This window comes from Macaca mulatta, chromosome 6, assembly GCF_049350105.2.
Source record: "Macaca mulatta isolate MMU2019108-1 chromosome 6, T2T-MMU8v2.0, whole genome shotgun sequence".
NCBI classification, from domain to species: Eukaryota; Metazoa; Chordata; class Mammalia; order Primates; family Cercopithecidae; genus Macaca; species Macaca mulatta.
Window position 1 is genome coordinate 149,101,995 of NC_133411.1, and position 26,920 is coordinate 149,128,914.

Sequence of the window (26,920 nt, forward strand, 5' to 3'; positions counted from 1 at the left end):
TTATCTCAGCTGGTGGCCACCATCCAATATATGACCAGCAGCCAATCTACCTTTTTATTCTGGTGGTGATGCAAACAGTGTGGGTGCTACAAGGAAGGCCAGTTCTGAGGCCAGGTGTCCTCCAGCTGGGTCATAGGCTCTCAGCCAAGCTACTCTCCCCCTAGTCCCACTCAGAGATAGGCTGAGAGAGGAATGTTTGCAACCACAACTTGCACCTACCTTTACCCAGACCCTAGGAAAGGGCCTTTTGGTAACCAGGGGCTGCCCCTGGAGTAGCTTCCAGGCCTGTTCTCTGGAAACCCAGGAACCTACAGTTACATGGGGCCAGACAAGAGGTTTGAGGTTTTCCTATTTTTTTTTAAGGTGGAGTTTTGCTCTTGTTGCCCAGGCTGGTGTGCAATGGCGTGATCTCGGCTCCCCACAACCTCCCCTCCTGGGTTCAAGCGATTCTCCTGCCTCAGTCTCCTGAGTAGCTAGGATTACAGGCATGCACCACCAGGCCCAGCTAATTTTGTATTTTTAGTAGAGACAGGGTTTCTCCATGTTGGTCAAACTGGTTGGGAACTCCCTCAGTTTGAGGTTGGGAACAACCTCAGTTGATCTGCCCGCCTCGGCCTACCAAAGTGCTGGGATTACAGGCGTGAGCCACGGCACCCAGCCGGCCAAGGTTTTTCCCTTCTGGCTGTCCCCTCCCACCCCTCTCCCCAATTAGTCAGCCGTGCCACTCATCTCATCTTTGGCCACAGGGTGGCGCCAGGCTGCCACAGCAGCAAGTCCGATTTTCCTCCATCAGCTGGCCCGCCCTGGCCCAGCCAGCTGCAGCTGACAGCTCCCTGTTGACTCTGCCTTCCCTCCGAAGCAGTGGATGTGCTGATGTTTACCAGTGCTCTCTTTAAGAAAAAAGAAAAAAAACCCAGCCATGTTTTGTAGCATGTCCTATGTCTTATTTCTGTGGTGTACATGTTCCCACCATGCCATGGCTGATTTCAAGTTACCAATGTGATGTCACTGACTGGAGCTGGGCCAACCTCACAGATCACACTCATTGGAGCTGGGCCAACAGAGCCAACCTCACAGATCACAGCCAGTGCACAGATAGAGCACAGGTCGTGGTCAAATGTAGTAATATAATTAGGGATGCATTTTGAATATTTATTGTCCTTGTTTTTAACATAATTTGCAATTTACATAATTATAATGGCTGTGTTTAACAACTGGCTTGCAACAAAATTCTTCAAAATTGAATAACTGGCCCATCTGGGCTGGGATGAGCCAGCTAGAGCACACCATTGCCCCTCAGCCTCTAGGAGGCCTCAGGATTACGGCGTCCATCTTATGATATTGGCCAAAAGGAGACAGTCTTGGAGGTGCTGCTGACTGTTGAACTTCCTTTTGGAATGTATGGGAGAAGGCAGGGAAAGGAATCTTTAGGCAGACTGCCATCCAGGGACTGCTATTCTGTTTACTGAGATTCAGTTGTGAACGTCTGTTCTTTCTTCCTCTTCTGACTACTACATGCAGGCCCGGAAGCTGAGGGGTTAGTCAAAGGTACAGGAAGGGAAAAGAGAAGAGGGCAAGAGCCCATCCCCCAAGAAAGGAAGGGCTCCGATGCAGAGGGAGCAGGAGCTAAGGTGGAGATGGCCACTGCCTCTCTCACCCTCTGTTCCATCCCTCTGCTGAAGAAAAGCAGGCTTAGCAGAGTGGGACGGACGCTTTTTATTGGTCTGGCTGGCATGCCTAGTGGAAAGCCCAGGCAGAGCTTCCTATCTTGCCCTGGCTCCCATCTTCCCTCTCCTGGGAGTTCATCACACACCCCGAGAGGGAAGAGTGTCCTGGGCAGAGGTGGCAGGCAAAGCCAGGGTAAAAACTCCAGGGCTTGGAAGCAAATGGGGCTCAGGGTGACGCAGAAAATGTGACGTTGCTAGGTCATCCAGATAAAGTGTCCATCGGGGCAGAAGAGAAGCTGAAGTTTCCCTGCAGAGACTCCTCTGCCCCCACCAGGAATGGGAGGGGCAGGAGGAAGAGCTTCCCCGAGAGGCTCCCTACTGGGCCCTTCGTGCCATCAGCATCTCCCGGATGTTGTCCTCAGCTTCCTTAACGCTCCGCTCCAGGTAGGACTTTTTCTGCTGCAATATGAGAGACAAAGGTTAGGACCAGAGTGAATGGGCCGGGCTGGAAGATGCAGCTTTGATGTCCAATGGTTATGGCTTTTCCTTTGTGACGGGTGACTTCCAGGAGCATACTGTGAGCCAGGTACACACACCTGCCCACAGTGCTCTCCCCACCTCCGAACCATGGGTGATCATGGGCAGGCAACAGGGAGAAGATGGCTTTGGTACAGGAAGCAAAAGCGCTCTGTGGAAGATAGGCAGTAGCACTCTTCCCCTAGAAGGAAGCAGACTCTAAAAACAGGCATCTCGGTACACGAAGTTATCCCAGACAGACAAAGACCAGGAAATTCCAGGACAAAGCTCCTGTCCGTAACAGACTATCTCCTCTCAAGGTTTTCCATGGCCTGGGCCAGGCGTCTGTAGCCACTGCAGCTATAAAATGGACGGTGCATGCTCTGCCCTGTCCAGCAGGAATATGGGCTGCTGTGAGGGCTGTGGGGCTGTCTCGCATTGCACTGCGGGGGTGAGTCAGGAGGCAATCTGCTTTTCTAATGAGACTGCTGCCTGCCAGGAATCCAGGACACTGACACACTGAGGTAAGCAGACCTTTTGGAGGCTTACCTTCTACCCCATCTGGGTCCTAAATTAAAAATCATGGCTTAGACAAAGAACTTTCACTACTTTCAGGAGCCAGGATTACAAAGATTAGTCAAAGGAAATGATGTCTGTACATTATTTGCCCTGTGCTCACCCCAGAAGTATGGTGGTTTTACCACTGGTCCTTGCCCTGAGGACATAGTTGTGGCTGTATTCCCAGTTAACAGACATGAAATGAAGCCTCCCTTTTTGAGGAGTATTATTCATGTCCTAAAGGAATACTCAAAATTATCACCTCCCAGGGCACATGTGACTGAGCCACACTGGAACCAGTAATGCAGTCACCGGGCAGCCCAGGCCCTTCTCTCACCTCAACCCCCTTCACCCAAGCACCTGTTGATTCTGTTCCACCCACTAAAGTGCCCACAGGACTCAGGGAAGCATGGATAGGTTACGGCAGAGGACAGGTGAGCTCTCCGTCCAATTAGTTAGTTGTTTGTTTGTATGTTTTATTTATTTTTGAGACAAGGTCTCAGCTCAGAGTGCAATGGTGCGATCACGACTCACTGTAGCCTCTACCTCCCACCTCAGCCCAAGTAGCTGGGACTCTAGGTACACCGGGACTGTAGGTGTGCACCACCACGCCTGGCTTTTTTTTTTTTTTTTTTTTTTTGGTAGAAATGAGAAACTTAAATTTTTTATTTTTGTATTGCCCAGGCTGATCTCAAACTCCTGGACCCAAGCGATCCTCCCTCCTCAGTCTCCCAAAGTGCTGGCATTACAGGCGTGAGTCACCGCGCCTAGCTATTTACTAAATGATACATACAGAGGCTTCTTCCTACAGAAGCCAAATGTGGCATACACAAATCTTTATCAGTTCTTCCGTGAACCTCTGATTCCTGTCTGTCCTCTCCTTGCTTCAAATTTCCTTAAGGCTAGAAAGAACCCTCTTTACTTATCTCCCATCTGTCTAAGTTGCACACAATTCCTTGCGACACAACAGGAGCTCCATAAAAACTCATGGTGACCAGACACAGTGGCTCACGCCTATAATCTCAGCACTTTGGGAGGCCAAGGCAGGCAGATCACCTGAGGCCAGGAGTTTGAGACCAGTTTGGCCAACATGGCAAAACTCTGTCTCTACAAAACATTAGACGGGTGTGGTGGTGGGCACCCGTAATCCCAGTTACTCGGGGGCTGAGGCAGGAAAATCACTTGAACCCGGGAGGCAGAGACTGCAGTGAGCCAAGACCGTGCCATCGCACTCCAGCCTGGGCAACAAGAGCAAAACTCCAACTCATGGTGACCGTGATAACAATTCAATTCAATGCCTGCAAATGTATACGGTTGCTAAGGAATTTTAATTACACTGCTAAGCCAAATACAGTCCTATCACTGTGATATCAGAGTGGGAACTTAAACTTCCTTTGATAAACAACTCTTTTTGAGACAGAATCTCACACTGTTGCCCAGGCTGGAGTGCAATGGCGCCATCTCGGCTCACTGCAACCTCCGCCTCCCAGGTTCACACGATTCTCCTGCCTCAGCCTCCCAAGTAGCTGGGATTACAGGCACACACCACCACGGCAGCTAATTTTTTGTATTTTTAGTAGAGATGGGGTTTCACTATGTTAGCCAAGCTGGTCTCAAACTCCTGACCTCGTGATCTGCCTGCCTCGGCCTCCCAAAGTGTTGGGATTACAGGCGTGAGCCACCGTGCCACGCCAATAAACAACTCTTAGACTTTAACTATGGCTGAAAAAAAGGCAAATACTAGTAAGCCCTGACACACACTAAAGAATGTATGTTCACTGGGTGTCACACAGAGGGGAGCAACAGCTCAGTGCCATACACCACCTGGGCACCCTGTGGACCCTATGTGAATGCGGGGAAAGGTAAGTGGAATAAGCCTGCTTCTCCCCCTACAAAAGTCAGCCAGGGCCCAGGGACTCTGGTCTGTTGCATTCAGTCTCTGCCAACTTGCTGAAAACCATACACTTGGAACATAAGCAAGAGCTCTTCTGCCCTCCCACCCAGGCTCCCCAGCCAAACTCAGGCTGTACCTCTCAGCTTTAAAAATTCCTTCTTCTGTAAAATTTCTGTCTTCTAACACTTTCATGAATTTTACCACTGCATATCCTAAAGTCTTCAAGTTTCCAAACAATGATGCAAATTAACGTATCTATCTATATTTTTGCTTTGTTTCTAGAGATGGGGTCATGTTGCCCAGGCTGGCCTCAAACTCCTGGGCTCAAGCAATCCTCTTGCCTTAGAGGCATGTGCCGCGGTGCTGCCTTCATCTTTAAATTTTTAATTAGTTTAAATAAATGTAATAGACATGTCTTTAAAAATATATATATCCCTAACATAGTGGACCTTTCTAACTGTATTTCAATAATTCCTGTCTCAGTCCCCAAGCATATTTAAGCCCAGAAAGACTCTCATCATAGTCAAACCCAGAACAAGGCACCTGTTGTGGGTTGAACTGAATTTGACAAAAAGAGATGCTGAAGTTCTAATCTCTGGTAATTTGGAAAGACGATCTTTGCAGATGTAACTAAATTAAGATGAGATCATATTACATTAGGGTGGGCCCTGAATCCAGTCATTAGCGTCCAAACAAGGCGCTGTAAAGACAGGGACACACGCAGAGGGAGAACCCTGTGCTGACCGAGGTGGGGACGGGGTAACGCAACTACCAGCAAAGGAATGCCAGGCACTGTGGGCAGCCACCAGAAGCTGGAAGACGTGAGGGCGGACTCTCCCCTCGACCCTTCAGAGGAAGCGTGCCCTGCAGCCCCTCGCATTTGTTGGGCTCCTGGCCTTCAGGACTGTGAGCGAATACATTTCTGTTGTTTGAAGCCACCAATTCGTGGCAAGTAGAAAACCAACACAATACCTGAAATGAGGGATGCCCCCACACGTCAGTTCTACCATAATTATTTGGGGATAAGTATGACCCTAGCTTATAAAGTTTTAAGGGCAGTTACCCAGGCCTCTGCAATTCAGTGTGGTCAGAGGCATGGCAGGATTGGTCCTGTGAGTACAGAAGAACCTTGGGAGGCCTCTGTCTCCAGGGGTGTCTTAGTCTGTTTGTGTTGCTCTAAAAGAATACCTGAGGCTGGGTAATTTATGAAGAAAAGAGGTTTATTTGGCCCACAGTTCTGCGGGCTATACAAGCATGGTGCAGCATCTGCTTCTGGGGAGGGTTTCTGGCTGCTTGCACTCGTGGTGGAAGGCGAAGGGGAGCCGCCTGTGCAGAAATCATGTGGCCAGAGAGGAAACGAGAGAGAGGAGGTGCCAGGCTCTTTTCAACAGCCAGTCACTGAAGAAACTAAGCATAAGAACTCACTCACTCCCATGAGAATGGCACCAAGCCATACACAAGAAACCCACCCCCACAATCCAAACATCTCCCACCAGGCCCCACCTTCAACACTGGGGATCAAATTTTTTGCAGGGAGGTCTGGGGGTACCAAATTTCAATAAGAGACCTGCCAGGGGACAAACAAACCCTATGCACAACACAGCAGGGGCATCCTTCATTTCCAGTGTGGTGCTGTGCCCTTGGGTACGGGTACAAACCCCATTTAAAGGGCTCTGCCCTCATGACCTCCTCACCTCCCAAATGGCCACACCTCCTAACACCATCACCTCAGGAGTTAGGATTTCAACAAAGACTTTAGGGAGAAACAACTCCTCACACCATAGTACTTTTCAGCTTCCAAGAAGCCGTGCTAAGTCTCCGACCTCATCTCCAACAACTCTTCCCCGTCACTCTTTCAGCTCCAGCCACACGGGCTTCCCGTGCTGCTCCTCCAATCCACCAGGTATGTTCCTGCCTGGCCTTTGCCCTTTGCTATGCTCTCCATGTAGAAGTTCTCTTCACCAGATATTCACATTACTCATCCCCTCACTTCCTTCAGGCCTTTCTCAAATGTCACCTTATATGCGAGGCCTTCTTGAGTACATGCTGCCCAATACTCCCTATTCTCCTCACTTTGACTCTTCTCCAGATCTCTTTCCACCACAGGAAGCAGAAACTGTCTGGCTTCCCTATGAGAAGGAAAAGTCCACAAGGGCAGGACTTCGTTCTGTCACCTGATACAGTCCTGCTGTCTAGAAGAATGGCTGGTACATAAAAGGAACTCGATGCTTGTTGAATAAAGTGCTTTAGTGTGGGAAATGAAGCCTTACTGATGTACACACACTTTTCGGTTTTCCCTTCCAACCTGAATAATCAAGAAACACCCACCAGAGGAAGCAAAGGCAGAAACTGACCATTTTCCTTCAAGGTGGTTTTTGGCTTTCGGCATTGCCCTATCACCCCTGCCCCTGGATATACACAGATTTAAAACTCCAACCTATCACTACAAACAATGTCAAGTATTTGAGGTAATGAATATGTTAACTAGCTTGATTTAATTATTCTACATTATATTTATTTTTATTTATTTTTCTGAAACAGGGTCTTGCTCTGTTGCCCAAAGTAGAGTGCAATGGCACAGTCTAGGCTCACTGCAAACTCCACCTCCTGGGTTTAAGCAATTCTCCCATCTCAGCCTCCCAAGTAGCTTAGGATTACAGGTGAGCACCACACGCCCAGCTAATTTTTGTATCTTTAGTAGAGACGGGGTTTCACCATGTTGGCCAGGCTGGTCTTGAACTCCTGGCCTCAAATGATTCGTCTGCCTCAGCCTCCCAAAGTGCTGGGATTACAGGTGTGAAATACTGCACCCAGCCCACATTATATTTATAAATCATAATACTTTTACCCCATAAATTTATACAATTACAAATTATTAATTTATAATAAAATAAATAAATAATAAAATTCAAATGTCACAGATCCCAATGAGGGCTTTGGATCTGGCCTTGCTTCCACAAACAGAACAGGCCCTAACAGGCCTTTATGCTTTATCAGGTCAACTTGCAAAACTAAAAAACAAACCACCCCAATTTCCCATGTCCTGGACTCTGAAATCCTTGAGGAACTGCTCTATCTGATGTCAGCCTCAGGGCTGCTAGGAGCGACATTTGAAAACCACACTTACTACCAGCAGTCCTGGGAGGGCATCTGCTGTCCTCACTGCAGCATCCTTCTGTCTTGCCGAGCAACTTCCCTCAGAATGCTTTCACCAGTAAAGTCTCTAGTGGCATCAAACCACAAAGCTCTGGGTGCAGCGACATTCTTGTGGGCCCTTGTCGTGATGACAAACTCTGAGATTTCCTGTGGGGCTCAGCACGGCCAGGGAAATGACATTGTTGGAGTTATTGCTCATCGGCCTGAGGTTCTTTTTTCCAGGAGTCAGACTGAGGGGCTGGTGTTTCATTCTCATCCTCTTACCAAGGAAAGAGGCTCCAGTCCCTAGAACTTTTCTGACATGACACAATCTCTCAAATAGACTCCTGAGGTAATGCATCTTGTGACGCTATCACTATAGACTTTTTTCTTTTCTTAGGAACTTTGTCTCCAGCTCTCCTTCTCTAAATTATTATTATTATTTTTTTCTTTCTTTCCTGTTTGTCCTGCCTTGGGGTATAGAAAAGGGTTTTCTCCTCTCTGTTCCTCTATTTTCCCATTTGTAAGATGAGGATTTGGGCAATACCAGGGCGATCCTCCACCCCCACCCCACTCCCATTTTTACTTTAGCCACACGACACTTTCTTCAAATGAACTCTTGCCTTAAAGACTAAACAAACAAAACAGGTTAAAATGGAGGTCAGAGAGAGGGGAGATATACCATGGATGTGTATGGATATGTACTTTTGTCTCAATAAAAATAGCCCTTCTGGCTTATCTCCTGCCCTCCAATCCAGGCTTTGGAGGCAATAGACAAGGCTGACTCAGGTTCCCTTCTGCTCCTGATCTTCCGTGAGAGCTGAGTCCTCAGAGACCCTCTGCTGGGAGTCACGGTTTCTGACCCTGAGTGTGACCTGCCTTGGTCACATACTTCTTCCTTAAGTAAAATTCGCAGCTTCCAGCTCCTGGAGACCACCGTCGACTTCAAGCTCTACTATTAATCAAAAAAACGGAAGGCAATGGCCATCTTTTTGCTGTCTCTACCATGACTTCCAAATTAAAAACCCAAAGCCTCACTAATTCACGTGTTCGCTCATTAGCAGATCTGTAAAATGGTCAGAGGGTACCAGCTGCCCACAATATGGTATGTTTGGCAAGAGGCCAAGAACTCACTGAGGGCTGAAGAGGCATGTCTTGATGGGGGACAAGGGAAGGCAGGGAAACAAGACAAAAACAGAAAAAAGGCAATGAGAGGACACAATCAGAGAAGTCAGGATGGAAAAAGGGACAGCTTGGGCACAGCTGGAGCAGGTAGGGGCGGGGCAGAGCCCTGAGGGCACATGTGCCCTGAGCCACCAGCCTGGATGGGTGAGGAGCGCCAACAGAGGCAGGCAAAATCCGACACCTGAGAGACAGGTCTAAAGCAGTTCATGGACACGCCCACTTGTAAACTCATCTGGGTGCATCCATTTCACCAGAGGACACAGCTAGGTGATATGGTAACCACTGAGCTACACCGCTGGGAGACAAATCAAAGAAAGATAAAGCAATCTTAGGCATGGAGCAGGAGAACAAAGAGAAATCTCGGAAAGAGTTACTGTCCCTGCATCTTCTAGACACTACTTTAGAAATATCCTTCAGAAAAACAAAGAAAGAAAAGAAAAGAAAAGAAAAAGGGAAAGGAAAGGAAATGAAAGGAAAGGAAAGGAAGAAAAGAAAGAAAGCTGAGAGACAGAAAGAGGGAATGAAAAGAAAAGAAAAAAGAAAAGAAAAACCCCTTCAGAGATCTTTCTGCTGAAGGACAGGGAAAAAAGACGTACTTCAGCTAAGCGCTGACGTGTTTTCCTCCCAGGTGTGCTTTTACCTGCCGACAGACTGACACTGCTACCATATGGGGTCAGACTCCCAAACCCCACCTATGATCACATGCTGGCTAGCACCCCCAATTCAGTCTGCCAAGATGAACCCCTACACCACTCAAGCACTTTACAGCAGATATACACGAGGGGAAAAAATTCTTCAAACAACAGTGTTTAGCCGCTCGGTCCCCCTGAGGTTTAGGTGAGTTCTACCTACTGCTGCCCTCCCTAATACATCAGCTTCATGTGAGTCCCAGAGAAAGCCCAGCCTACCGGATAACCTGGGAAAGACCAGATACAAAGCTCAGAGTGAAGCACAGAGCCAGGAGCAGCAACTGTCCCAGTGCATATGGTGCTGATCAAGCCTCAGCCAAAGAATCACTACCATCTGCAGGCACCAGGTGTAAAAGGGATGACGACAAGCCAGCAAATCATGTCAAGCGATGGGGTCAAGCAATGGGGTCAAGCGATGGGCAGCTGAAGTAGGTGGTTCAGAGAAGATTAAGGGAAGAAGGAATCTATCACTACCTTAACTATCGAAAGCAATGGCTCTCCAAGTGCAGTCCTCTCCCAGCAGCGTCGGGATCACCTGCGAACTTATTAGAGGTGCATATTCTTATGCCCCAACCCAGACCCACTGAACCAGAAACCCTGGGGATGGAGTCTGGCAATCTGTGTTTTCACAAGCCCTCCCAGGCAGCTGTGACGCACACTGAAGTTTGAGACTCAAACTTTTTGTTCTAAATCAGGAGTCAGCAAACTTTTTCTATAAAGGGCCAGATAATAAATATTTTAGGCTTTCACTGTGGGGTTATCTCTGTTACAACTACTCAGCTCTGCCATTGTAGCACAAAAGCAGTCAGACAATGTGTAAACAAATGGGTGTGGTGCAGATGAATGGGCACAGCTATGTTTCGAAAGCACAGAAACAGGCAGTGAACTGGATGGGGCAGGCGGTGGTTTGCCAGTGTCTGTTCCTTAAAAAGATGGAGCTTTAAAGGGTAGGACTGAGTCCAGCAATTAGAGATTTTTAACTTTCACTGAAAGCTGCCTAATAAAAGCCTGCATTTCCATCTGTCCATCCTTCCATCCATTCATTCAGCTCACTGCCAAATCATTTCCCCTCCTTCATCCTTCACAAACCCTGGTCCTTGAAGCTCACGGCATCATGCTTAACCACCGGACTGCCCCCTCCTTGTTGCTGCAATCTTCCAGTATCCTGGGCACTATCCCTCATCATCAGTGGCTCCCTGTCTCCCTCTCCACCACTGCAGTACCATTCAAGGTGACTTCAAAAGAATGTAGATGACTCACCCAATAGCACAGGCTCCTCTCTTTACAAATTTATGGTTACCCCACCTCAGTCACCCAGTCCATGGTCATGCCCTAGGTCTTGTCAACCTCTGAAGTGTCCATTTCACCACCACTACCTCATATTCTTCCAGATCACTTCTGATACTCTCGCTCCAGCATTTCTTCAACCTTGTCATGCAACAAGTTGTTTGTTATCCATTATGCTTCCATGGGCTTTTCCCTTCCTACCCAGCTTTGCTTACATAGTCCATCATTTATATTTATTCTCCTTATAAATACCCTTTCACCTATGTCCCTCTCTCCCTCTCTTGCACTTACCTGGGAAAATGCCAACCCAGATTAAATTCAACCATCTACCCACTCCATGCCTCACCTGAGTGGCTGAATGTTCCTGGAGGAAAATGGTAAATTGTGCTAAATGGTCTCACTTTAAATTCAGGGCCATGAATCCCAAATGGGCACTATGAAAATTCTATTAAACTTCCTTTATATGTTCATTGTCTGCTCTCCAAAATAACTATTTCATGCTTTGTCTTGGCTCCTCAAATCTCCTATGCTCCCTCCTCTCCTCAGCTGAGAAAATAAATCTGAGGAGAACTCTATCTTCCTGCTACCAAATCTACTAATCGACCTACACCTGTATGTATAGTCTCTTCTTTCTCTGTTAAAATTGATAGCATGCCTGTACTGCGTTTTTAAAGGAATCAAAATACAACCCTGCACTTTGTAAGGCTGAGGTGGGAGGATCACTTGAGGGAAGGAGTTTGAGACCAGCTGGCCCTTGGGCTGTAATTTACGGAACCCTGGCAGAGAATATCACCCACTTATTGGCAAGACCCTATCTATATAGCGAGACCCATCTCTACAAAAATAAAAAAAAATCAGCTGGGCATGGTGGTGCATGTCTGTAGCCCTAGCTACTCAGAAGGCTAAGGCAGGAGGATCACTTGAGTCCAGGAGGATGAGACTGCAGTGAGCCGTGATCACGCCACTGCACTCGAGCCTAGATGACAGAGCAAGGCCCTGTCTCAAAACAAAACAAAAACACACAACCCTTCCACTTAGACAATGATTTCATCCCCACATACCTTCTCAGAAACTTCACTCTTACTGTTAACCTTCCTTTCTTCTTAATCTTCTATTTCTTTCTCTGCAAGATCCTTCTTGGTGAGGCAAATCATTAAAAAACCCTTTCTTTACCTCTCAGTCCTCTGTAAGTACTGCCTCTTTTCTACAAAACTTCTTGAATCAGTTTTTTGAGGCAGCTGCCTCCCCTGCCTTCCCTCCTATCTGCTCCTCAGACCTCTCCAACCACACTTCTGCCTCCTTTAATGAACTGGCTATGATTCAAGTCCAGTGATCTCTATGGGTGCTTCTCTGTCATCTTACTCAACCTCTCAACAGTGTTCAACACACTTCTTGGAACACTTTCTCCCTCTAGCTTTCATGACACCACACTTCTATTCTCCTCCGACATAACTGGCTACTCTTTCTAAGTTCTCCTTTGCTGACTACCCCTCCTCTGCTCAGCTTCCGAATGCTGCATTTCACAGGAAGCTGTCCTGGAACTCCTCCTCTTCTACCCATCTGCACTACCTCTTAGAAACTCTCATTTCAGCCAGGTGCGGTGGCTCACGCCTGTAATCCCAACACTGTGGGAGGCTGAGGCGGGTGAATCACCTGAGGTCAGGAGTTCGAGACCAGCATGGCCAACATGGAGAAACCCCGTCTCTACTAAAAATACAAAAATTAGCCAGGTGTGGTGGCACATGCCTGTAGTCCCAGCTACTCGGGAGGCAGAGGCATGAGAATTGCTTGAACCCAGGAGGCTGATGTTGCAGTGAGCTGAGATCAAGCCACTGTATTCCAGCGTGGGTGACACAGCAAGACTCCATCTCAAAAAACAACAACAACAAAAAAAACCCAATACTCTCATCTCATAGCTTTAAACATTATATGACTCCAAATCTGTATCTCCAATGCTATCTCCCCTTAATACCAGATTTAACATATCCAATTATTTATAAAACATATCCTCTTGGATGTCAAACTCAGACTTTAACCTGTTTAAAACAAACACAAGTGATTTACAGTCACCCCCACCCCTCCCTGACTTCCCCATCTCAGTGAATGGCACTCGACCCAACTGCTCAACGTAAAAAACAAAAAGGCCACAAAAAAAAAAAAAAGAGAGCTGTTTTTCAAGAATGACCCTACACGGCACATCCCTGATTTTTTTCTTTTCCTCAAACCCCACACCTTCCATCCAATCCATCAGCAAATCTTATTAGCTTACTTCCAAATACATTCCCAATCTCTACTCTTCCTTCTATCTAGCGCCACTGCCCCTATCCTAGTCCAAGCCTCCATCATCTTGGACTAGGAGGTGTGTCGTGGACACTCTCCTAGTGTCACCTGGAGGTGTCTCGTGGACACTCTCATACCGAATCAAGTTAGCCTCTGCTCAAAAAGCCTCTAATGGGCCAGGCATGGTGGCTCACGCCTGTAATCTCTGCACTTTAGAAGGTTGAGACAGGTGGATCACCTGAGATCAGGAGTTTGAGACCAGCCTGTCCAACGTGATGAAACTCCATGTCTACTAAAAATAAAAAAAACTAGCTGGGCATGGTGGCACATGCCTGTAATCCCAGCTACTCAGGAGGCTGAGGCAGGAGAATCACTTGAGCCTGGGAGGTGGAGGTTGCAGTGAGCCGAGATCACACCACTGCACTCCAACCTGGGCAACAAGAGCAAAACTCCATCTCAAAAAAAAAAAAAGAAAAAAAAGAAAAAAAAAGCCTCTAATGGTTTCACCTCACACTTAGAAAACAAGCCAGACTCTAACTGAGGCAATCAGGCTCCACATGGCATCCCTCCTGCCAACCCCTCCACTTCATTACTACTCTGTCCCCCCTTTCACTTGCTTAAACAGCTCCAGCAGACTTATTTCTGTCTTAAGACAGGAATATCTCTCTGTGTAATATTTCTCTGTGACCTCCAACTGGAATGTTTTTCCTTGAGGTACTTTTATGTGGCTGTCTGCTTCTTTTCATTCACATCTTAGCTGAAATTTCACTTTTTCAGAAAGCCCTTCCCCAATTATTCACTAAAGGAGGTCTCCAGTAACTCTCTAAAACATCGCCCTTACTACATGATGGTTTCTTGTTTATTTCTTTATTGTCTGTATCTCACCATAAGCTCCAGAGTAGGCATCATGTCTGATTTGATAAATGCTATAACCCTAGCACCAAGAACTGGCACATAATTCATCTAACAAACACGTATTGGGCACTCAGCACTCCAAAGAGCACCAACAGTAGAGCAGCGAACAAAGTACACACTGATCCCTGGAGATTATACTGTTGCAGGCCACACAGACATTGAGCTACCACTGTAACAAGGGATCTGAGGGAAAGCACGGTCTTCAATGGAGGAAACATCTGATGGAATCAAGGAACTCACAGAGGGACTCGAGAACTCAGCTCTGAAGGATGAGCAAGAATTAACAAGAGGAGAGGTGAGAGTGGGGAGAGAATAATTCCAGATAAATGGAGCATGGCAAGTTGGGAGAATTGAATGTCAACCACGGAGACTGAAGCACAGAGAGAGAAAGGATGAGAATACAGAGATGAGGCTGGTGAGGCTGAGTCGGATCATGTGGGGTCTTAAACCATATTCAAGTTTTGGAATTTATCTTGAAGGCAATGGAACACCACTGGGTTAGCAAAAGTCAAATTTCTATTGAAAACAATCTCAGCTGAAGCATAGAGAATGAATGAGAACAGAGCTTCCCACAAAATGTCCTATGAGTCATGAATGGGTAACAGATGTGCCCAAGATATTGATCTCTCAGTCCCTGGAGTGGCTGGGTGCGTCCAGGGCAGCCAAAACCCCCTTTGGGGCAGTTGCCTCCAGCTTTGAGCACCTTTGTCCGGTTACCCCAGTGAATTGTGCAAATACAATTTTCTGAGAGCTGTACTGTAAAAAAAAGCCTGGGAGGCACTGGATTAGAGAATACACATGTGAATGTTGGAAACCTGTTAGGAGGCCACTGCAATCGTCTTGGAAAGAGATGACAGTATCTTAGTGGTGACAATGGAGATGAAGAGCAGTAGATTTTTGAAATATTCAGGAGGAAAATCAACAAGAGGACTCCACCATGCCCTTCATCATAACCTTCATTAGACGTCAGAAGCTGGGGAGAAGGATGTCAGGAATGACTCCCAGGATGCCCAGTTGGGGCTTGCACACTGGCTCAAGGGTGCTGCCTTTCACTGAGAGAAGAAATGCAGGAGGAGGACCTGGTTTGGAAAGGAAGATTCTGAGCTTTGTTTTGGACATAGTGGGTTTAAGGTACCTGTGAGACATCCAAATGAGATGTGAAAAACTAGATTGGCTCTGGAGTTCATGGAAGAAATCTAGGCTAGGGATATAATTTTGCATAGAGGTGGTACTTGAAGTCGTGAGAACGGATGAAATTCCTAGGTAAAGAACATACAATAAGAGGACTCAGCCTTGAAGAAATTCAACATTTTAAGACTGGAACGAAGAGGAGGAACCAGTAAATAATACTAAAAAGGAGGGAAATGTGTATCATAGAAACCAAAAGGAGAGTAGTTCAGGAAAAAGAATGAGGTCACTAAAAATCGTTGGATATGTTCAAACAGGAAGAGTGACAACACGTCAGAAATGGTTGGGGGCTAGAAAGGGGAGCGCTACATCAAGTGGCCTGTAGGATATCTTGAAACTTTAAAAAGTTGAGACCTGACCCTAACTCCATGAAGGAAAACTAGTAGACATTTTACCTGTTACGGGTGAGCCTCAAGAACATGTAATGCGGTGTCAGGACAAATATTAACTCCTATCTTCAATGAGACATTGGGTTTTGTGTAGGTCCAACACAAGGGTTGTAAAAGCATCAATATAATTATGCCCAAGGAAACGATTACAGTTTCCCAATATACATTACTTTTCTTCTGTTTTACCAACATCAAAAAGTCAAGTGCTCTTCAATAAGACGGACTAGAGGAACTGTTAAAATTCTACAAGTCTTCCAAATGAGCAAAAACAACAACAAAAAATGGTAAGTCCCAATATTTCAGTTTGTCTTTAGTTTGTCCCAGTCTTACAGGAGCAAGAGGATCAAATCATCAGTGTTTACAGTAGAGTTTGGGCTGTAGGCATGGTAAAGGAGCAGGTGAATAAGGGTGTGCCTGCTAAGAGAGGAAGTAAGGGTGACACCTTGCATTCTTGGAAGTGGAGTTGTAATTGACGTTAAGATTAACATGCAGGTATGTGTGGCTAGAGCCTAAAGTCAATCCTGATCCTGCTCTCTGCTCCAAGCAATTCCTATTTTCTTTCAACTCCAGAATTCCTATTTTCTTTCAACAACAACAAAGACAACCCAATTTTAAAATGAGCAAAGGATTTGTGCAGATATTTCCTCAAAGAAGACATATCATTGGCCAAAAAGCACATGAAAAGCTGTTCAACATTATTATCATTACAAAAATGCAAATTTTAAAAATCACAATGATAGACTATACCAACTAGGATGGCTATAATAAAAAAACCGGCCAGATGCAGTGTTGCACACCTGTAATCCCAGCACTTTGGAAGGCCAACATGGGAGGATCACTTGAGCTCAGGAGTTTGAAACCAGCCTGGGCAGCACAGCGAGACCTACGTCTCTACTAAAAATGTAAAAACAAAAAATAAAATTAAAAAAAAAGAGAGAAAACAACAAGTGTTGGCAAAGATGTGGAGAAACTAGAACCCTCATATATTGCTGGTGGTGTAAAATGGGGCAGCTGCTACAGAAAAGCTTGGCAGTTACTTCAGTTAAAACATAAAATTACCATATGAGCCAGCTAATCCACTCTGACATACAAACAAAAACTTGTAAATGTTCATAGCAGCATTATTTACAACAGCCAAAAAGTGGAAACAACCTAAATGTCCATCAACTGATAAATGGATAAACAAAATGTGGTATATCCATATAATGGAATAGTATTCAGACATAAAAACGAGAGAAGTACTGATACATGCTATAACATGAATGAACCTTGAGACATTAAGCTAAGGGTGAAAGAAGCCAGACACAGAAAGCCACACACTAGATGATCCATTTATAAACATCCAAAACAGGCAAATCTGCAGAGACAGATAGAAAACAGATTCATGGTTGCCAGGTACTGAGGGAATGGGCAGTCTCACTGCTTAATTAGGTAAGTTTCTTTTGGGGGCAATAAAAATGTTCTAGAGTTAGACAGTGGTGATGATTATATAACATTGTGAATTTTATGTTATGTGAATTTTACCTCATATATATATATATCTCCTTTTCTTCTCAAAATGCTGCACCACAAGGGGAAAAGACAGGACACTGGCCGGGAACAGTGGCTCATGCCTATAATTCCAGCACTTTAGGAGGCCGAGGCAGGCAGATCACTTGAGGTCAGGAGTTGGAAACCAGCCTGGCCAACATGGTGAAATCCCACCTCCACTAAAAATACAAAAATTAGCTGGGCCTGGTGGTGCACGACTGTAATCCCAGCTACTCAGGAGGCTAAGGCAGGTGAATCGCTTGAACCCAGGAGGCAGAGGTTGCAATGAGCCGAGATCACACCACTGCACTCCAGCCTGGATGACAGAGTAAGACTGAATCTCAAAAAAAAAAAAAAAAAAAAAAAAAGAAAGAAAGGACATTAAAAAAAAAAAGACAGGACATTAAATCTCTGTGTCTGAAAATAGGCATGGCAAGTAATGGCTTTTACCAGCAAATCAGTCTGTATTCCACCAAAAATTTACACACACAAATTGGTTGGGGTAAAATAAACTGCCATAATAATTGTTAAAAATTAACTTTAATGCTGTAAGCAAAAGCACTAAGCATTTAATGAGTTAATAAGGTACTGTGGTAGAGCCAATAGATAAACAAGAGTAAACTTTTATGTGATCACATCACTACTTTCCAATCGAGTAACATATTTATACAACTAAAAAAATAGAGATATGGCAACCGGAAACCCATAAAAGGACCTGGAGACAGTGAAAACAAGCAAGAGCTCAAAGCCACGGCAAGCACAGCTGCATGACTCATAGGCACCTCCTAGGCTGATCTGTCTGGGTCAGCAGAGGGCAGAATTGGAGAACTGCAAATACACTCCAATATCAAAGGACTACTTGTAAAGCTTTCCAAAACCCTCGGCTGTCTTTTCACTAAGAAAGAGAAAAGGAAATTCACAGTTACACCTGTCAATATCACCTAAGAAAATGCTGTCCTTCAAAGTTAAACTTCTAGGTAAGACAAGCAACCCAGGATCTTTGCTCATAGCTCTGGGTGTTCTGAGGGGTATTGAGAGGTCAGGTCCACATCACCCAGTGACACTTCTCCATCCAGGGTGATACAGGGCTCAGATCCTGATGAAATCACTCTACAGACCAAACGTCACAGGCGCCCAGCTGCCACTTGTCCCCAACTCCACACCCACTAAGTTACCATAGAACTGGGGTAAACAGAGAGAATTTAATATGCTAATAGCTCTGATCTAATAGCTGACATAACACCAATTACACTTTTAATGACACTGGAGTAATAAAAGAGCCCTTGGCATACTTCTCTTTGCAAACATGACTCAAAGGGTGGTTTTCCTTTTGCCCTTTCTTCAATTTCCAGATGCCAGGCCACTTAGAAGCCACTTATCTCTTCACTCAGAGCTGGTATTCAGGGGGTTATCATTTTATAAGAAAAGGACCACAAATTTTGGAATGCCTAGCTACTCAGAGTATCCAACTATGGCATAAGGAATCCCCATTTCTTTCAGAGTAAAAGTGAATGTTAGAGGGTTTGGAGTCTAGAACCTGGAATCCCAGGTTACCACTCTGATGTCCCTCTCTTTCCCTGACTGATTCTGGTTCTGGCTCCATGAAGAACATGTGATCTCCATTTCTAAATCACGGGCAGAGGCCACAAAGTTCATGAGATGGCTTCACACAGAAACCATGGCTATTAGAAAATAAGAGCAGCAGATCGAACTGACCTGCTGGCACTCGACAGTGAGTCCACCGACCAGCCCTACCAATGGCAATGTTTGTGCTTCATATGGAATGAAAAAAGCAAGTTGCTGAAAGATATAAACAACACGGTGTTACTTATTGAATACAGGATGCATATCAAACATGGAATGAAAAGATACAGACCAAATTCTTGATAGCTGTTGCTTCTGGTGAGTGGTAATGAGACTGGGGACGGTATGGGAGGGAACACAGACGACCTCAATTTCATTAGCATTATTTGTGTAAAAAAAAAGCCAAAAAGGTAAATATTACAAAATGCTACCATTTGTTAATGCTAAATGATAAATGCACAGGTGTTTGTTAAATTCGCTTTCATACATTATTTTCCAAATTAAAAGAAAAAAACATCTTTTATCTTATAAGCACTTGGTGGCAATATGCTCAATCAGTAAACAGCTGCTGAGCATCCACCAGATGCAAATAATAAAATCCAGCATTAAGTATTTACTGTGTCAGGCACAGTACTAAGTGATCTGTATTATGTTACAAGGCAGGTACCTTTCATAAGGGATAAGTGTTTATCCTCACCTCCAGCTTTCATTAGTTCTAGTCCTAGCCTCCTCCATCTAGTCCAGGGAAGACTGGTGGCTTTTCTGACTGGCTTGTTTGGAAGAAGAAACAAAGGGGCTCGGCCCCTTCTGCTCTGCCAGAAGCTGCTTGTTTGCAGAAGCCTCTTGTAAGTTTAACAGACAGGCTCTGCCTGCCTCTGCAGAGAAAGACGTGTGGTTGTCCTACACTTACAGAGATTTGTAGGGTAAGTTCATCTATCTGTATGCCTAAATCTGGATCAATATTAAAAACTCATGACTGCTGCATACCTAAGCCACATTCTTCAACCTAATCTTTATTAATAGTAAAGGTAAAATATATAAAAAGATGGAATTTTTATATCCGTCTGTCTTTCAATTGGTTCCACTCTTGGGCAGGAAATAAAAGTTACTTATTGTCTCCCTCCATCCTAACACTTGCTTTTGCCATTTTACAGACGAGCGTATTTAGGCTTAAAAACACTGTATCAGTCCATTTTTGCATTACTGTAAAGGAATACCTGACACTGGGTAATTTATAAAGAAAAGAAGTTTAATTGGCTCATGGTTCCACAGACTGTACAGGTATGGCACCAACATCTGCTCAGTGTCTGGTGAGGGCCTCAGGAGGCTTACAATCATGGTAGAAGGTGATGGCAAGCCAGTACGTCACATGGTGAAAGTGAGGCAAAAGAGAGGGAGTGTGAGGTCCTAGATATTTAAACAACCAGATTTTGAGTGAACTGAGAACTCACTCATCACCAAGGGGATTGTGCTATGCCATTCATGAGGGATCTGCCCTCATGATCCAATCACCTCCCACCAGGCCCCACCTCCAACACTGGGGATCACATTTCAACATGAGATTTGGAGGAGACAAACATCCAAACCATACCAAACACTAAGTATGTCATTTGTCCAAGATGATATTAAGTAGCAGTCAGAGTTCAAATTCATACTCATCTAATTCCAGAGTTCGTATTCTTAATTACTATGCCAAGGCATTATGCTGTGCATATCAGAGAAAAGACAAGCTGTATCTTTTACTTGCTAAGAATCTTAAAGATGAACTTAAAAAATATTCTAAAGGTTGAAGCTTTTCTTAGTACATATTTGGATCTCACAGAGGGGACTAGGCGTGGTGGGTCATGCCTGTAATCCCAACACTTTCGGAGGCTGAAGTGGGAGGACTGCTCAAGGCCAAGTTCGCGACCAGCCTGGGCAACATAGGGAGACTCTGTCTTTACAAAAAAAAAAGAAAAAAAATTAATTATCTGAGCATGGTAGCCTGCGCCTATAGTCTCAGCTACTGAGGAGACTAAAGTAGGAGGAACACCTGAGCCCAGGAGTTCCAGGCTGCACTGAGCTATGATCACGCCACGCCACTGCACTCCAGCCTGGATGACAAAGCAAAACCTCATCTCCAAAAAAATAAAATAAAATTTAAAATTCATTTTATAGAGGGTAGCAATGTGTGTGTACACACTATGTTGAGTATATATAGGGAACAGTAAAGGTATTAACATAAAATCCTCTTAGGGATCTTTTAACCTTCAAAACTAGTTCAAAACTCGTAGGCATCTTTGCTTCTGCCCATCTTAGTACTCACCTTCCTCAAATTTTACTCAAGATTCCACAGATCCATGGCAGACTTTTTATCTGCTATACTTTAAAAGGACTATGTTCAGGCACCCCCTCCCTGCAGTGTTGTCCATATGCAAAGCACTCAGCTCTGAGCCTAACTTGATCTCAGTCTCTACCTCCTGCAGTCCCTCCCAGGGAAAACAAACCAGCTTCCCTCAGCCAGTCAGGCCTAACTCCAGGGGGAGTGCTAGTAAGGAAGACCACAAAGCACTTGCAACTGAGGTCTAACAGAACTGACCACTTCTGCTGCCAGCCTCTGCTTGGACAGCCCATGAAAAAGCAGTCCCCTTACCACCAAGGGAGTTGACAGCAACCCTTCAGCCTGGCCCCGTATCAGCAGAGGGTTGCCCATGTGGGTATTCACTCGGTTATTTGGACTCAAAATGGATGCTGTCCACACCTCTGTGGTCCTGCTGCAGTGACCCAGGGCTCAGTCCACAAACCCTGTCCCTTCTCCAGCTATATTTTTCCCTTAGTTGACCCAAGCTAGTTCTATGACTTGAAATGCCATCTATAAACTGGTAATTTGTAGACAATTCTCTATTTTATTTCGCTAGTCCAGAGTTCCAGATTCATACATCCAACTGTCTATTCCACATCTTTACTTGGGTGTCTAACAGTAATCTCAAAGGTAAAGGCCCAAACCAAACTTTCAGCTTGCTTTAAAAATTAGTTTCGGGAAAAAAAAAAAATTTAGTTTCAAAACTTGAGAACTGACTAGGAAACATTGATCTATGAATGAGCAGTAGCACATTTGTTCCTATAAACCTGGGGAATGTCTGCAGCAGGACGTTCCCTCTGTGGAGCCCAGGACACATGGAATGCTGAGTGGAAACCACACTGAATGAATAGCATTGGGACTTAGAACAGCTACTTGCATAGAACAAGCAGTACTTAGAAAAAGTGAGTAGAAGCAATGCTAATTTCATTCACTTTAATTCCTTTCCCTTAGCTCTTTCCAGCCTCACTTCCCACTCACTCATTTCCCCATGGACGGTTACTCCACTGCAACCACCACTCCACTTCCAGACTTTTGTCCACACTATTCCTTGATTTGAAATGCCCTCCCCTCTGCCCTAGCCCCACCTAGCAAACTTCTAGCTGACCTTCAAAGCCCAGGTGAAATGCCCGCTCTCCCATGAACCCATTCCAGATCTCTCGTGGAGAATGAGTGACATATGGGGAAGGAAGAGGAAGAAGAGGGGGAGCATTTGGGGCTTAATCACAGGCCCAAAACTTCAGTTTTTTCAACTCTCTTCTTTTACTCCTATACCCAGTCACCTTGGTTCTACCTTAAAATACATCCAGAGTCTGATCACCTCCACTGTCACCATCCTAGTCCAACCCACCATCATCTCTCACCTGGATAATGCAGCAGCCTATCATTAAACTAGGGAGTAACACAGGTTTGTGACTTGAGAAATATCTAAAAGCAGGCATTTCAAAGTCTGCAATGTCTAACTGCTCAGATCCCAAAGCTATGGGTAAATACCTCGATCTTCACTGATATATGCTTTCCCAAGACATTTGCATGGCATCTTGCCCCAACAAACCCCCAGGATCTCTAATAAAAACAATCCTTTTATACCTTTGGTGTTAAAGTAATCAGGTTTAGACACCCCTCCTTCCCCAAAATAAGAACTGCAAAGGAAAGGGTTTTGGATGAGATTTCAGAATACGAAAATCAATAAACTTCAGAATACAAAAATCAATAAGCCCTCAGGTGAGTCAACATAGAATGTGGAGCACGCACGCACGCGCGCGCGCGCACGCACACACACACACCCCTAAAAATTTGCTCCTAGTTTTCACACATTCCACCACTAGAAAATTGTACACAGCAGGGGATAGGAAAGGCATTTAAATCATTCCTTCAGTGATCATCAACAGCTTTACAAGCAAGTACTAGACTGCTGTCTCTATAGAGAGCTGTTTCTATTATTATGAAGAAGTTAAGGCACAGAGAGGTCAAGAGTCAAATCAAAGCAGAGCTTTATGCTGGCGGTGTGGGTTAAAGTTAAATGCAGGTGTACTGGAGTCACACATGCAGTTATTTTATCAAACCACCTGACTCTCTGAACACTGAGTTAGGGAAGAGTAGTAAATAGAAATATTCTTATTCATACACTAACTCCCCCCATTTCTAACCACCACACTCACTCTCACTCTCTTACAAGCTAAATCCACATTTCCATTGTCAAAAGCCACATTAAAAGATCAGAAGACCACAATTGTCTGGTTAATCTCTAGCACAACCGCTGAATCCCAGCATGCTCTTTGAGCCCCCAGGCTCTGGCTCCACACTAAGTGAATGTGGGTGCATGAGCCCTGTGGGGTTTGAGAAAAGGGAGAGCTCAAACAATGTTCTCATGAGCACTTTAAACAAAAAATCCATTCAACGAGAATGGCACCATGTTCTTTTTGCCCTTTCTCCCCAGGAACTAAATTAAACAGATTACAGACAGTAGCCAGGGCTGGCCTTAGAACCACCTCCCCCTTATTTGTTATTTTTAGCAATTCAGTCCGACAACGCCCGAACTAAACAGGCCTAGAATAGCTAAAGGGAGGGGGGATTATCAGATACTACCAGCAAAAAAAACACTAGTCATCACTTCCTCCAACCCTAAGAAAGCATCATTTTCCATGTCTTTATAGCATCACAGAGTTTGAGCCTTTAGAGTTTCATATAAAAACAGACTACGTATAAAACATTAGTGGAAACCGATAATGTTTCCTGACCTGGAAGTATTGTTCCACCCCCACATGGGTTTTCTTAAAAACAAAAGCAGAATCAAACGAACTAAATTGTTTTACACAAAGGTTAGGAGTACAATGCATCTGTGTCCATTCTGGAAAAACTTCCTCACAAGATGACTATGTAACCAAAAGAATAGCTTTGTGAATAGTGATGGAATTCAAATATTTCGATTATGCTGGCAGCAGGTAAGAGACTGGAAGCAAAACAAAGTGAGCTGGGACAAACTTCAAATTAGTCATAATTAGCAACATAGCATCGTCCCTAGTCATTCTATTTATAAATGAAATAATATAGCAAAAATCATTTGAAAAATGAATAAAATGGTAAGATAAAAAGGTAAAAGCTCTATGAAAATGGTGTAACTGTTTGCATCAGCAGATAAACTAAAATTCACAAAAAATATGTTATAAAAATAAATAAGATACAATTCATTAAAAAGTTCATGAACAGGATGGGCACAGTGGCTTACACCTATAATCCCAGCACTTTGGGAGGCCAAGGTGGACAGACCGCTTGAGGCCAGGAGTTCAAGACCAGCCTGGCCAAGGTGGTGAAACCCCATCTCTATCAAAATATATAAATTAGGTAGTTATGGTGGCGCACCCTGTAATCCCAGCTACTCACAAGGCTGAGGCAGGAGAATCCTTTGAATCTGGGGGGCAGAGGCTGCAGTGAGCCAAGATTGCGCCACTGCACTCCAGCCCGGGTGACAGAGTAAGACTCCATCTCAACAACAACAAAAACAAAAAAAGTTCATAAACACTCAAGGAATCTAAACACAGGAACATATATGCTACTATTCTAAGTATCATATATTTTATAAGACAGGATTAAAGCACTATAAATGAATAAAATTATGTCTTCCTGGGCATGTCTATTACGTATGTGGAGTTAAGCTATTCAGCTCTATCTGAAAATATATTTCCAAAACAAGGTGATGCCTAATGTAGTTGACCTTTAAGCCATTACATGGATATCTCTGTAATTTAAATGACTGCAAAGATATCAAAAGAGATACCATCACCTTGAATTACATTTTAGATATAGGTAGACAACTAGTTTCATTTTAGCTTCAAAAATAGGATTCCAATTAACTTTTTATTTTTTATATACTTTTTGAGATGGGGGTCTCACTCTGTCACCCAGGCTGGAGTACAGTGGCGCTATCAAGCCTCACTGCAGCCTTGATCACCTGGGCTCAAGCAATCCTCCCACCTTAGTCTCTGCAGTAGCTGGGACCACAGGCATGCACCACCATGCCCAGATATTTTTTTAACTATTTGTAGAGATGAGGTCTCACTTTGTTGCCCGGGCTGGTCTCAAACTTCAGGGCTCAAAAGATCTGTCTGCCTCAGCCTCCCAAAGTGCTGGGATTATAGGTATGAGCCATGGCACCCAACCTTATAATTTTTTTTTTTTTTTTTGAGATGGAGTTTCATTCTTGTTGCCCAGGCTGGAGTGCAATGGCATGATCTCGGCTCACCGCAACCTCTACCTCCCGGGTTCAAGCGATTCTCCTGCCTCAGCCTCCCGAGTAGCAGGGATTACAGGCATGCACCACCACGCCTGGCTAATTTTGTATTTTTAGTAGAGATGGCATTTCTCCATGTTGGTCAGGCTGGTCTCGAACTCCTGACCTCAGGTGATCTGCACCCCCCTCGGCCTCCCAAAATGCTGGGATTATAGGTGTGAGCCACCGTGACCCGCCTTTAACTTTTTAAATTAAGACAACGATCTGGACAAAGGAAATTGTTTTTGTTTTGTTTTGCTTTCTTCCATCTTTTCATTTTAAGGAGGCATTTTTTTTTTTTTTTTTTTTTTTTTTTGAGACAGAGTCTCGCTCTGTCACCCAGGCTGGAGTGCAGTGGCCGGATCTTGGCTCACTGCAAGCTCCGCCTCCTGGGTTCACGCCATTCTCCTGCCTCAGCCTCCCGAGCAGCTGGGACTACAGGCACCTGCCACCTCGCCCAGCTAGTTTTTTTTGTATTTTTTAGTAGAGACAGGGTTTCACCGTGTTAGCCAGGATGGTCTCGATCTCCTGACCTCGTGATCCGCCCGTCTCGGCCTCCCAAAGTGCTGGGATTACAGGCGTGAGCCACCGTGCCGGGCCTTAAGGAGACATTTTTGCTCCTAAAACGACAACTCAGAAAAAGACCAAGGTTATAACAATAAACTTAATAGAAGTGACTGGAGTGACCCTAGAGATCTTCTAATCCAATATTCTTATTTTATAGATGAGGAAACTGAGGCTTAGAGAACAGTAAGAGTTAGAACGAAAAACTCCTAAATTTTTTTTTTTTTTTTTTTTTTTTTGAGACAGAGTCTCGCTCTGTCGCCCGGGCTGGAGTGCAGTGGCCGGATCTCAGCTCACTGCAAGCTCCGCCTCCCGGGTTCACGCCATTCTCCTGCCTCAGCCTCCCGAGTAGCTGGGACTACAGGCGCCCACCACCGCGCCCGGCTAATTTTTTTTTTTTGTATTTTTTAGTAGAGACGGGGTTTCACCGTGTTAACCAGGATGGTCTCGATCTCCTGACCTCGTGATCCGCCCGTCTCGGCCTCTCAAAGTGCTGGGATTACAGGCCTGAGCCACCACGCCCGGCCAAGAACTCCTAAATTAACATAAGGCTTTTAAAATTAGGAATTTAGGGTAATGAACGCTCTGTTGTAAATCTAGTAGACTTGGAAATTCTATTTATGGCTGAAATGTCAACCTTTCCTTGGATCTTTTTCTGAGCTGACGTGTAGCATGCTTATTAATAAAGGTGTGGCCTTCCCCACATGGAGTATTGAACTTGCTTTTTATGACCAGTATCTATTACTTCAGGTTGGAGGACACCTGTGATGTGAGAACAGAGACTGATCAGAGTAAGAATCTAGGATAAGGAAAAGTGCCCTGATTCACTTGGCAAGGAAGTATGTAATGACATGAAAGAAAATCCAAAGTCTAACTCATTAAAACAAATCATTCTCTAGGCAGCCTGAAAATGATTTAAGGAATCCAGGGA

General features: G+C 44.8%; 1 protein-coding gene across 2 annotated transcripts in view; it reads right to left on the reverse strand.

The window, feature by feature from the left end:
• Nucleotides 1–1,138: 1,138 nt before the first annotated feature.
• Nucleotides 1,139–26,920, reverse strand: part of PFDN1 (prefoldin subunit 1) — a 61,489-nt gene continuing 35,707 nt past the window's right edge. The window contains 1 exon segment of one of the 2 annotated variants that reach the window (NM_001266275.1): nucleotides 1,139–2,126. In NM_001266275.1, the coding sequence (NP_001253204.1) occupies nucleotides 2,043–2,126 (84 nt within the window). In that variant the 3' untranslated portion in view covers nucleotides 1,139–2,042. 2 annotated transcript variants of the gene reach the window in all.